Source organism: Mus caroli, chromosome 11 (assembly GCF_900094665.2).
Source record: "Mus caroli chromosome 11, CAROLI_EIJ_v1.1, whole genome shotgun sequence".
In the NCBI taxonomy this organism is placed as follows: domain Eukaryota; kingdom Metazoa; phylum Chordata; class Mammalia; order Rodentia; family Muridae; genus Mus; species Mus caroli.
The window spans coordinates 109,146,341-109,159,438 of NC_034580.1; the positions used below are offsets into that span (position 1 = coordinate 109,146,341).

Consider the following 13,098-nt stretch of genomic DNA (forward strand, 5'->3'; position numbering starts at 1 on the left):
TCCCTTCCTCCCTCCCTCCTCCCTTCCTTCCTTCCTTCCTTCCTTCCTTCCTTCCTTCCTTCCTTCCTCCCTTCCTTCCTTCACTGTCTCATTTGACTTTTGCAAAAGGCATCATTCTCACCATGATGCGAAAGTGAAAATGGCTTAGTCCAAGAGAAAGGAGCTAAGACCAGGACACACTTCAACCTAGAGCCTGCCAGTGCCCCTTGCGTGGTTGGGGCTTCAGGGAACAAACACACTTCCTAACACACAGACTTAGTGTTAGACAGTGAGGGTGTTTAACCCACAGGGCTCTGCTGCATCTGGGGATACAGATACGAAGACAGATGTGGCCCTGGTTCCTCCAGTTGCGTATAAGGGACTTGTGCAAAGATGGTAAAGGGGTAGGGGAATTCCTCCTGATATCCCTGGCCAGTAGACACTGGCAAGGGCTGGTCCTCGCAGGAAGGGTGCACTGTGTGGGATGGGGAGCAGAATAGCTTTGTGCTGGACCATCTGAACACAGTGCTAGGTACTATGACCCATCTGATTTGAATTGTGTGTGCATGCATGTGTGTGTGCTTGTGCATGTGTGTCTGTGTGTGTGTTTGTGTTTGTATATGCATTATATGTGCCTGTAACTGTGCTCATGCATGTGTGCATGTGTGCATGTATGCATTGTGTGTGCACCTGTGCATGTGTAGACCTGAAGACAACCTCAGGCAGTTGTTCCCCAGCCACTGTCCACCATTTTGTTTTTGAGACAGGGTGTCTCCTTGGCCTGAGGCTAGCTGGAGGGGTAGCCCCAGGGATCCTCTGTCTCTGCCTCCCCAGAACCAGGACTGTCAGTATGTACCACATTGCCTAGCTTCTATGCTCTGCAGGTTCTGGGGCCCAAAGTCGGATCTTCATTTTTTTACAGGAGGCATTTCAGGGACCGAGCTACTTCTCCAGCCCTTAAGTTATGTTTCCGACCACTCGTGAATCCCGGTGTCTACAGTGAGTACCTTAAACTCCCTCAACGCTCACTATCCCCAGCTATCTCCAGCCTCTTGTTTCCACTTGTCTTGTAACCCTGGTCCCTTGGAGGCAGTCAAGATTGTGGCCCTTGGATGAGAGGCTCGGTCCTGAGAGGTCACGGCTACACGGGTGTGGATGGGCCTTGTGGAGCTTATCACAGGAGGTCTGAATGACATCGTGTGAATGGATTAGGAGGTCTGAATGACATCGTGTGAATGGATTAGGTGAGAGAAAGAAGGCCTGATGCTCTAGAGAGGGAGAGGGAAAAATCAGACAGCAATGGTGACAGTGGGCTTAGCTTGGCTGGTGGATGGTGAGAGAGGGTAGAAGGTAACCCTGAGAGAGGGACAAAGCCCAAGGACAGAGAGTGACAGTAAAGCTCAGCTTTGCATGCTGAGCACGGAGAGCCTAAGTGACGCATGTGCAGAGATACCTGAAAGCAGGCAGCCCTGTAGGAAGGAGCTCCGGCTTAGGCTGAAGCTGGAGCTGGGGATCACTAGCAAGTGGATGGAAAATCGGTCACGGGAATGGAGGAGGATGCCCGGAGAGTGTGCGTGGCATGAAGAGAGGATGCTCGAGGGACAGACTTCTAGATGCTGACATTGAAGACTGGGCCAATGTATGAGAAACAGGCAAGGGAGCCTTCTGGGAAGGAAGTCTAAAAATGGAGAGACAGGGAAACTCCACTGGTGGGAGAAAAGGATTTCCAGAAGGAAGGCGCCATTCAGAGCATGGATTGATCGCCACCCGTGCTAACCCTTCTCCTCAGTCTTTATCTATTTCACACCCTTAGGTACAGCATGCAACTGTATCTTGGTTTCATTTACAGAGTGGTTACCTGTGAGCCGCCTCCCGTGAGAAAGTCGGCACAAGCCTGCTTGTCTGACTAAGTACTTCACTCACACATGAACTTCCTCTGGCCTCGTTACTCTGGCCGAGACGGGCCGAGGGTGCTTAGCAACCTTGTGCCAGCAGCTGGCCCAGGTGCCAAGTGAAGAGACCAGAGGGGTGTGAGGCCCATGTTCCAAACCCTATGCGACAGCTTACCTGGCACTCTCGAAGGTGGCAGATGCAGTCTTTTCTACTGCTCCAAAACCTACGCCAACAGCAAGACCCTCTGAAATAGACACAAGACACAGAGATTAGGAATCATGTCCAATGAGGAACATAGATTGCCATCCTTATATCTGGTAGGGCTGCTTTAGGCTGCAAGTAACAGAAAATCAATGTAATGGTGGTATTTGTAATCTAGCCTCAACAACTGTCTGCCTCCTGTTTGATGTGTGTATGAGAGAGACAGACAGACAGACAGACAGAATATAGATGGCCAACACGATATGATTTAGAATTCCCATGGAAATAAATCTCTGAGTGTATCTGTGAGGCATTATTTCGCCTTCCTCCTCCTCCTCCTCCTCTTCTTCTTCTTCTTCTCTTCCTCCTCCTCCTCTCTTCTTCTTTTTCTTTTCTCCTTCCTCCTCCCCTTCCTCCTCTTCTTCTTCTCTTCTCCGTTTTTTTTTTTTAAAGACAAAGTCTCTCAGATGCCTGAGGCTCCTGCCACCATGCCAGCCTCTGAACTGCATCCATGCAAGAAGCCAGGAGGAAGCTGAAACCTTTCCTTTAACCGTTGTCTGTCACACCTTGAGGAGATAAGCCACCCTGATGTTATTGCATCTGTATCTCCTGAACCAGAGCAAGAACTGGTACCCATGGAGGAGGAACTGGTACCATGCCCCCAGTGGAGGAGGTGAAGCTCCTGAGATCTGGGCAGGAAGAATTCCCAGTACTTGTCTGGGTCAAGACCAAGGGCCTTTTGGGCTACACTGGAACATTTTCTTTTATTTGAATGAGGAAGACGCTGTGTACCAAGCGAGAGGCGCTGGCGTTTCTTCAGGATCCACTGTTCCCGTGAATGACTTGTTACTTTCTTTGAGCTCTGTTTGGTTGGGGGGTGGGGTGGAGTCAAAGACACGGGGACAGAGTTCACTTGAGACCCAGTATGGTTCAGTAAGATGCTTTCCTTGGGGTTTGGCGCCTAACAACCCTGCTAAGACATCAATAGGTCCTTGGGGCCTCACCTCTCCCTTTGTACCCACTCCCCTGTGTGAGTCTCTTACGTGGTCCCTGTGTTGTTGCAAGCCACCTGGTTGAGAATTTGGAATTCTGCTTTCTCACCTAATATCTTAACCCTAGAGCACAGAGTTCTAGGACTTTTCAAAGTAGAGGAGATATGGAGTCCCCAGCTGGAGCGATGCCTGGGTCATTCCCAGCTTCTGAAGACATTTGGAGGGTAGGGCTTCTGCCTAAGGCCACACAGCTGCATGGGGGCTTCTCAGCCTTGTATCCCCAGAACACATCCTATATATAACAGCAGGCCACAGAAATTGACAAGCCACTTCTTTCCACAGGCTGCCTGGTGGGAGGAAGGCAGCTAAGTCAAGGCCAGGGCCACCAGATTATTCCTTATATATTTATTTATTTATTTATTTATACCATTGAGGAGGGAATCCAGAGTCCTGCCGATGCTAGGCCAGCCCTCTACCTGTGAGCTGTACACCTAGCCCTCATGGAGGCTCACCACAGTCTATAAAATTCCAGTTCCCCCACTTGTCAAGTGTTTCCTCCATGATGTTAATGGTTTCCCACTAGGGCCTTGTCTCAAACCCCTTATCCTCTGGAGTTCTCTTCCTGAGTAAGCGGGGGGGGGGGGGGAGGCGGGGGGGGGGGGCTGATGACCCTCAGTATGCCAGGTTCATACATGAATTTTAGTCAGGGACTGTCATCTCCGGGCAAAAGTGACAAGGTGCTGTCTCAGCTACCTTCTGGTTCTGAGAGCCAGAGTTTGGGCCCCCACAGCTATCTCTTCTACCTCTTCTCTTCCAGATGTTCCCACCAGGAGCTCAAGCCACCGTCCCAGGCCTAGGGGCGAGACAGATGGGATGTTAATATCTTCCTGATGCGTCTGAAGCTTCCGCGGGGGCAGGCAGGGATGGACTTACTACCTGAGTGTCAGCTGCTGCCCAGGCAGGCTGCAGTGAGGATGACCAAGGTTCTGCAGAACTGCCCACACTACACTCATGAGAAAACAAGTTGCTGCCCACCCCCCCACCCCCCCAGCCAGCCTTCAACTTAATGCCACCCAGAGCTTACTAAACTGCTGTCCCTCTGCCAGGGGTTACACCAACACAGCTGAGATGCCCAACCCATTCACATCAGTGACACTAGATTTTCTGGACCAGGATCTTCCCAGGGACCTCTGGCCAGCTGGGACAAGTGTCAAAAGCCAGGAAGGGACTAAGCCTTTTATTGACCCCAGTTTTGCATATTTCCCTTTTGGGAGGAATATTGTTCTTTAAAGCCATAAACAACAGCTGTTTGGTTCCTCTGTTAATGTTTTTCTTTTCTAATTCGTCATTTTAATGTAGCCTGAAGCAATGGCACATAAGTTAATAAGCAAAATTACCACCATCCCCCAGCCTCAGCGAGGGGCTCAGTGCATAGCCCCAGCCCTTAGATATATGCACCCTCACTGATGCTTTGGGATGGGACAAAGGCTGAGCAAAGTGACCCAGCTGTGGCGGGGTGAGGACTGGCCTTGAAGCCATGTCACCATCTGTTACCATTCCCAGAATGCCTTTGATACCCAGTTTGCTCATGTTTGTTTGTTTGTTTTTGTTTTCCAGTGGATGTGGCGTGGCTCTGTGGGCAGCAAAGACCAGCTTCTACAGCTCCATTCCCTACAAAATGAATGCTTCATCTCCCAGCATGCTAGGCACCTAAGGAGAGACCACCAGCGGTGGTGGTGGGGCACCCACTAGAGAGACAACTTTCTGCGATGGTTTCCAAAGTGGCACATCCTTCCTTCCTGTTCTCTTGCAGACCCAAGGAAGGGAGACACAATGCTAGCTCGGGTTCCCATAGGACCAAGCAAGGGAGAGAGGTGGGTAATAAGGGAGAGAAGGTTTTTTTTTGTTGTTGTTGTTGCTATGCTCAAAGATGGCAAGTGATCCGCAGGAGTTGGTGGGACGAAAAGCTAAGATAGATCACACACGCAGGAAGAACATAAATTAGAGAATCACAGATGGAAGGAGGGAACCTCTGGTGGGGAAGGGAGGGAGTTAAAACTCAATCTCTTCCCCCAGGTATTCCACCAGAGATGCAAATGAGGAAGGTAATTAAGACAAGATGCCCATGTGCCTGGAATAGCATTAGCAAGTGGCTGCCATTAGCCACACACAAAGAGAGGAGATGAATTGCCTGGACCGGTAAGGTTGGCTGGCCGCAGGGGAGGCCCCTTGGAAGACAAGCTGAGCAACGAGACTGAAGCTGCTGTAGCCACCACAGCCTTCCTCTGAGACAGGGATGAGGCTGGGTGCCTGCCTCTTGCCACTATGGTATCCTTACTGAGGCTCAGGGATCATGGCGAGAGAGGGGTCAGAAAGCTGGGTTATAAGAGCCACAGGTGGTGGGTGGCTGGAAGGAAAATTCAGAGAAGCTGCATAAATCAGTTCACAGTAATTGAGACATGCATACGAGCTACAAAATCCCAGCATGTGTGAGTGTAGGGGGAAGGGGAGGCATATGTGAGGGGGGAGGGGAGGCATGAAGTATCACCCAAGCTAAAGAGCTATTGGCATTTGATAGCTGATGGGAGAAGCGGAGTCTGTTTTCTTTAGGGGTGTGGTCCCTGGTGGGTAGAGCACCCTCCAATGAAGACCACACATCCAAGAGTATGTGGTCAACACAAACTGTCTCTGCTGGTTTTTTTTTTTTTTAATGGGGAGGAGGGACACAAAAAGTTGGGTGGGTAGGGAAGGCAGGGTTGATCTGGGGTGAGTTGGGCGGTGAGGTCAATACCATCAAAATGACTGTACAACATTCTCAAAGAACTTTTTAAAAGTAAGAGAGAAAGAGAGAGGGGGGAGAGAATAATGTAAGGCCTTCGACCGAGACAGACCCAACCTTGGCTCCTACTCCATTACTTAAAGGTTCTTGCAGAATTGAAACGCAGGTGATGTGGCTTTCCTGACAGAGTGGTCTTGTTAATGGAAACGGACCTGGGGCGCTTAGAATTGGCTAAGATGCACTACGGCTCCTAAGCGGTGCTTGAGACATAGCAGGAATTCTACCTCTCTTCCTCCCAGTGACCAGCACATCCAACAAAGGTTCAGAGTATTCCAGAACATTCTAGGCAGCTAAGTCATTGGGGAAAGGAAAAGCTAAGTAAATGGTATCAAAGCCAAGGACAAAGGAAAAGTGTCCTTTCTTCACGCTGTAGGCTCCACTGGCCCTTGGTTTTAAGGGCATGGATAGAGTTTGCAGGTCTTTCTTGGCAGTCTTCCGACTGCAGCTTGGACAGATGTCTTAGTCACAGTGGGCTGCTCTAACAAAACACCACAGACTGAGTGGTGCAGTGGCGCACGCCTTTAATCCCAGCACTCGGGAGGCAGAGGCAGGCGGATTTCTGAGTTCGAGGCCAGCCTGGTGTACAAAGTGAGTTCCAGGACAGCCAGGGCTACACAGAGAAACCCTGTCTCAAAAAAACAAAACAAAACAAAAAAAATAGGAAAGGAGTTTCCATCTCCCACTTCTGAAGGGTGGAAGGACCAGGATCATGGCGCCAGCAGATTTCACATCCGAGGAGGGATGCTCACATCCAAGGAGGGATGCTTCCTGACTCCTAAATGGAGCCTCCCCCAAGGCTTCTGAAACAGAACATTCCCATCCCAGTGTGGTGAGACCAGGGACGAGGACTAGAGAGCCGTCATAGCCCCCTCTAGACTCTACGTGGGGCTCACAGTGAGATGTAGTGCAACATGTTAGATCTAGAACTTATGGCCAGAAAATGTCAACACAAAGGCCACGCAGGAAATGAGGGGGGAGCCGCTGAGGCTTGGCCTCCTCAATTAAGATTAAGGCAACAGCTAACATTTCCTGGGGAGGCTTCATAAATATTAACCATGGCCACCACCATCAAACGCTGCCACCACTAGCAATGACAACAAGCCCCAGGGGTGGGATGGACAGGCTGACTCATACTCAAGTCTACTGTGGGGGTGTGACAGAGAACGTGGTTACACTATAGCTAGAAAATCTGGGACGAGAAGAAAGAATTATCTTGAAGAATGACAGCCAAGGTTGTCTTCTGGCCTGTTCCACACAATACACATGTATGCACTCTGCAGAGGTGCGCGCGTGTTCGCACACACACACACACACACACACACACACGGCAGCCTAAGGCCAGAGCCTTGTGACTACACAGATAGCCCCTCTGGGTGGCACAGTGAGGGATCATTAAATGACTGTTAGATGTGTTGGAACAGGGGGACTTATTTATGGTTTTGTAATTTCTATGGTCCTGGCCTGAAGAAGATGAAAAGAACGGATTTGTTTTTAACCTCCCTGGAGGACTCTTGAATAAAATTAGACCCTGGCAGGTTCCTTCAAGATGATGAATAACCTAAGATCCAGGTTCATTTATCATGTCCTGGATTTGACTTGCACCTCAGCATGCTAAGACTCCAGGCTGGAAAACAATATGAAGCCTCAACCACTATTCTGCATTGCTATCCCTAAGGTCAGGCAGCGACCCAAACATGTTTGCGGGGAAGGGCATCTTTTCTTACAAGTATCAGTATTTCACCGAGAGATTCACAGTGGGGGCAAGAAACCCCCTGCTTCCCACAGCTCCTCGCCCAAGTTTGTTGGTGCTGGCATGCCAGGTTGCAGCCAACCTTTCTCCTCAAGGTGGCCCCATGTAGACATGGTCTTGTTGGTCATACCAAGATGAAGTCTGAGACACTTGCACAATGGCGTCAACTCAAGGCTTAAGGGGAACCAAAAGGGCCACCGAAAGGTGAGGATAGTTTCTGGAACCCTGAGTTGCGAGGGACGGGGCATTTGATGGGGAGCTGTCCAGCAGGATCCCAATGCCCAGAGGAACTGGGGGGAAGGGCAGAACTCAGACAGCTATGGAGGTCAGAGACCGAGAAGAGATCAAACCGCTACTGGCTGGAAGCGTCATCCTTACTGCCTAGTTTTTCTAGTGTTAGAAGTGTGTGGGAGTCCTGGTCCCATGGATAGCAATCTACACAGCCAACTCTAGAGCCCCGGGCACTCAGATGAGCCCTGGAGGCACGGGGAGCCTGAGGATGCTGGGTTGTTCTCTCGGCTATGCCCAGCGCCAGTCTCAGATTGTTTCTTCAGCGCAGCCCCTCATTAGCATTCTTGCTGTATCCGCTGCTACCAGCTCCATATATCTGAACCCCATTTCTCGGGATTACTTCTGAGACTCAAGGGCACATAAAAAAAAAAATGCTTCATTTTACATTCTCGCTTGAAACTAACGGAGTCACACAATAGTTACACAAGGTACTTTTTTATTTTAAAGGTAAGATAGTTTGTATGTTTTGAAGGAGATGAATCTGATTGTATGCGGAAGGAGAAGACAGAGCCCAGGATATCTTCCCTTTTAAAAAATGGTATTTTATTAATCCTTTGAGAATTTTATACAATGCAGATATTTTGATTATATCCATTCTCATTTCCCCCCAACACCTCTGTATTTCCTGAAGCTATTGTATACTTGAACCACAGAACATGGAGAGATCAAGCTGTACTGGCCCTGAGGCTCCACCCTTACTGGCTGACTTTCAGGATGCTAGAAGGCGCTACGACACATGATGCTACTGGGGAGACAGATTATCATCAGTCAGACTCCGACATGAGCCCTGTGAACTACAAAGTGACTAGCCGGACAGGATATGTCTATTGGTACAATGGTGGCATTAATGTTATGGCAGCCACTTTAAGAATGGAATTAAGGCCTGCACCAAGAGATGGGACCCATCTCTGGCACCATTAACCAGTCATTTGATCTGCCGGGAATTCCCAGCCCGACACCTGCCTGGCCTTTCCACCATGTGGGAGACATAACTCCCCTTATATTTACAAGGTGCTGTTGTCCAGATTTACGGTTGTTTGCCTCTACTTTGTACACACTGACTGAGATAGCTTACAAAGGCCTGAGATAGATTGTGGATGCCACCAGTAAGAAAATAACCTTGGAGAGATTACAGTAAACACTGGAGATCCCAGAAGAAAAGCGAATGTCTAGATGTTAAAGGTGAAGGTGTTATACAGGGTACACAGACTTCAAAAAAAGCTCTTGGGTTAGAGAGATGGCTCGGTTAGTAAGTGTTTACAGCTCAACTGTGAGTTTGATTCCTGAAATCCACATAAAAGGCCAGGTACCATGACACACATTATGTAATTCCAGTTCTGGGGAGGCAGAAACAGGCCGATGCCTGGGTCTGTCTGGCTGGGCAGGCTAATAATGGGTGAGCCCCAGATCCAAGAGAGAGACACTGGACCCTCCCCCCTAACCGCCCCCCCCAAAAAAAACCAGGATGAACAGAACCTGAGGTTGATCTCTAGCCTGGACATGCACGTGGACTTCCACACAACAAACTGTGCATCTCTCTACACAACAAACTGTTAGTGGCCACCATATGCAAAACAGAAAAAAAAAAAAAATACATCAAGTATTATGTCTGGCTCAAGATTTCCCTAAGCCAACCACTGGAAGTGCAGATGAAGAAAAGCCAGCACAGCTTCATCCTTGGCGACATTTCAAATGAACAACATCCTTCTGATTGGATTTTATGTGGGAGGAGAACAGGAAAGGAGAAAAATTAAGTCCCACGTGTCTGAGCTGCTTTTCTGGCTCCAAATTCTCACAGTGGCACACGGATACTCGTTTTTTTGTTTTTTTTTTTGTTTTAAAGTGGTGACATCAGGGCACAGTGAAATGAATTGTTAACCGCCCAACCGACTGTTCTCAATAGGTGTATAACAATGAGTTTATGCGTCCTGGGAGGAGATGGGCCTAAGGAAGCCAGCAAGGCTGCTGTTGTCCATTCATCATTAACATCAACAGGAGCACAAAGCCAAGAACACAAAGGAGGCCGGCAGAGCTAACACACTAAAACTGCCGGGCACGGAGGAGCTACATCAAACCTACATGTGGCATTTAAGCAAAGGTGCTGTGCAGGCTGGTGAGGGGGCTTAGCATCTGTCACTGAGCCTGATGAAGGACTCGCATGGTAGAAGGAAAGAATTAGCTCCTAAAAGCTGCCCTCTGACCATCACATGCGCACCCCTCCCTTGGCAGCAAAGTAATAAACCAATAATTGTAAAATAAATAGAAGGAGAGGAAGTGTAACGTCGTAGATTTAAAACCAATCAGAAGGAGCTTCTGAGAAGCCCTTGCTCATCATTGGCCACCTGCACAAACCTTGTGATAGGACTTCCCACTCTAGGGATAGTTAGTGTAGGCAGAAACAGGATCTCAAAACAAACAAACAAAAACCCCCATCAAAACAGGGAGAAGATGATTTCATTGCCAACATGAATTCTGCTGGGTATGTAAGTTACATGCTAAGTATTTGATGAGAAGGTTCTGTCAAATGTATATATGTCACAAAATGCAGTTCTATACTCATATTCATGTTTATATATCTACTGACATGCATATATGTAATATACATACATATATATGTGTATCTATATTTGCATGTGCCTATTTCTATAGTGTTAATGTATGTTTACATAGATAGGCAAATACATATGTATCCACATGTGTACATAGCACATATTTATGTGTATGCACATGTATATAAGATAGACATCTATAGTTGGCATTGGGTGAATCTGTCCAAGGTGCGTGAGGAATGTAAGCCTCCAGTTTCTTTGGTTAAGGCATTCTGCTGAGATTCTATCTTGACAAATCTCACAATCTATGGAGTTTTCATGGCACTTGACACCTGAGCTTGTGCTGATTAGGAAAGACATCAGGGGGAACCATCTACAGTGTGCAGAGAGCCCATCTGATAGGCCCAAGCCTGCAGTTCCCTCTTGTTTCAAAAGTGGGCCCGGGGCATGAAGACAAAGGCAATTTTGGTCTCTGTGGGGACTTGGAGCAGTCCCAGGGCAGCTAATCACAGCCAGTGTCCAACTTTAGTGGCCTACCCATCCCAGCAGTGATTCTTCCTTCAAGTGCTAAAGAAGTCTCCCCCACTGTGCAGTCACTTAAAGGAAGCCTGGGGTGTCTGCAGGGCTGACTCCATCAGCACAGGATGCACCTCAGCATCTCTTCAGAAAGTGAGAGTGGATCATGGAAGGAAGTCAGCCATAGGGCATCCACTTTGACTGCTATCCCAGACCCTGCTTTGCAGGGGCCTCAAATCAACACCCTGCCTAGAGAGGTTGCATTCCATACACCACCTACCATGACACTGCAGCACGGTCCCTGGTTTGGAGCTTCTTCCCCCTTCATCAGCTCTTTCCCACTAATACAAACTTTAGGGCACACGCCCCAGTTAAGACTATTCAATGTTGGAAAATAATTCTTGTTAATCCAGTCTCTTGCACGGTTCCAACTTTCAATCCCTGGTAAGAATTTCAGAGTAAGATCTTAAAGGAAACGGCCCGGGGTGCAGATGTGGCTGTGGAGTAACTTGCTAGTTTTCAGGTACTATCTTTCATATTTTTCAAATATTAACCCTCCAACCACCATGGAATGGAAATATGATCAATCTTTACTTTAAAAATAAGAAGCTAGAGCCCCATAAAAGTTACAGGACTTGGGGGGGGCATACAATGTGTGACAGCCATGTCTGCCGAGCCCCAATTTTCTACTCTTCTCACTTTGCCTAAGGCTGATGATCAGTTACTGAGGAGTTTGCTCCAGGGTCCAGGTCAACCATCACCCTGCAAGTTGCAGTCAAATGTAAATGTCAAATGTAAAATGCATTATGCAAATGCAACTGAAGAACAGGAGGAAGCAGGCAAGAGAAAGAAGGGCAGGCTGGGGCTCCCATCATCCATCAGGGATCAGGACTCCACACTCCTCCTGTGAGGACAGAGGGGACCCTGGATGCTGAGTTTCCCACTGTAGAAGCTAAGTGACACTTGGCTCTTGACCCTGCTGTACAACTGTTCAATACCATGCTTCTTTCCCCCACAGGAGAATGGCCAGCCATGATCTGGAGGCAGCCCCAACTTCATCTGAGTGGCTCATGCCATTCAGATTCACTCCTGATTCCAGTAGGTATTCAGACCTTTGAGGCTCATCGAGACTACAGTTCATTTGAGAAGAAGAATTTAAAGTCCTCCAGGGGGTGAACACTTTGTTTTCCCGAGTAATTTATGAATCAAAACCTCAGTCCAGATTCTCCTAGACTAGGGTGAGCCTCCCTGTCTTAGGGATTCTATTCCTGCATAAAACCTCATGACCAAGAAGCAAGTTGGGGAGGAAAGGCTTTGTTTAGCTTACACTTCCAAATTGCTGTTCATCACCAAAGGAAGTCAGGACAGGAACTCACACAGGGCAGGAAGCAGGAGCTGATGCAGAGGCCATGGAGGGATGTTCTTTACTGGCTTGCTCCCCCTGGTACGCTCAGCCTGTTCTCTTATAGAACCCAGGACTACCAGCCCAGGGATGGCATCACCCTCAAGCCCCCCCCCCCCCACGATCACTAATTGAGAAAATGCCTTACAGCTGGATCTCATGGAGGCATTTCCTCAAGGGAGGCTCCTTTCTCTGTGATAACTCCAGCTTGTGTCAGGTTGACACAAAACCGGCCAGTACACTCCCTGTGTGGTGGTGAATCACACTCAGGAAACCTTTTCCTTCCTCGTTCTTCAGCATCTCCAGATGAAATTCCATGTTCGAGTGTGAAAATCTTGATTTCAACTTGCCAGGATTTAGAATCGTTGTGGAAGCAAACCTCCAGGAATGCCTTTAAGGAGGTTTCTAGATTAAGCTGCGGTGGGAATATCCACCCTAAGTGACCCTAACACCACTCCATCGGCCAGATTCCTGAGATCTCTTTCTCCTTCTCCTTCTCTCTCTGTCTCTCTTCCTCAGTTACCTCCATCTCTGTGTATGTCTTTCTCTGTCTCGCAGTCTCTCTCTGTGCTTCTGTCTCTGTCTCTGTGAATTTCTCTCTGTCTCTCCCCCCTTCCTACCAGCATTCATTCATCTTTCTCTGCTTCCCAAAATGGCCAGCTGCTTCAGGTTCTGTGCCTTCCTCA

The 13,098-nt window shown here is 48.5% G+C and overlaps 1 protein-coding gene across 8 annotated transcripts in view; it reads right to left on the bottom strand.

The window, feature by feature from the left end:
- Positions 1–13,098, bottom strand: part of Slc39a11 (solute carrier family 39 member 11) — a 405,882-nt gene that overhangs the window by 59,007 nt on the left and 333,777 nt on the right. For all 8 annotated transcript variants that reach the window (XM_029484199.1, XM_029484197.1, XM_029484198.1 and 5 more), the window contains one exon: positions 2,047–2,116. In XM_029484199.1, coding sequence (XP_029340059.1) covers positions 2,047–2,116 — 70 coding nt within the window. The remainder of the gene's footprint in view (positions 1–2,046; positions 2,117–13,098) is intronic.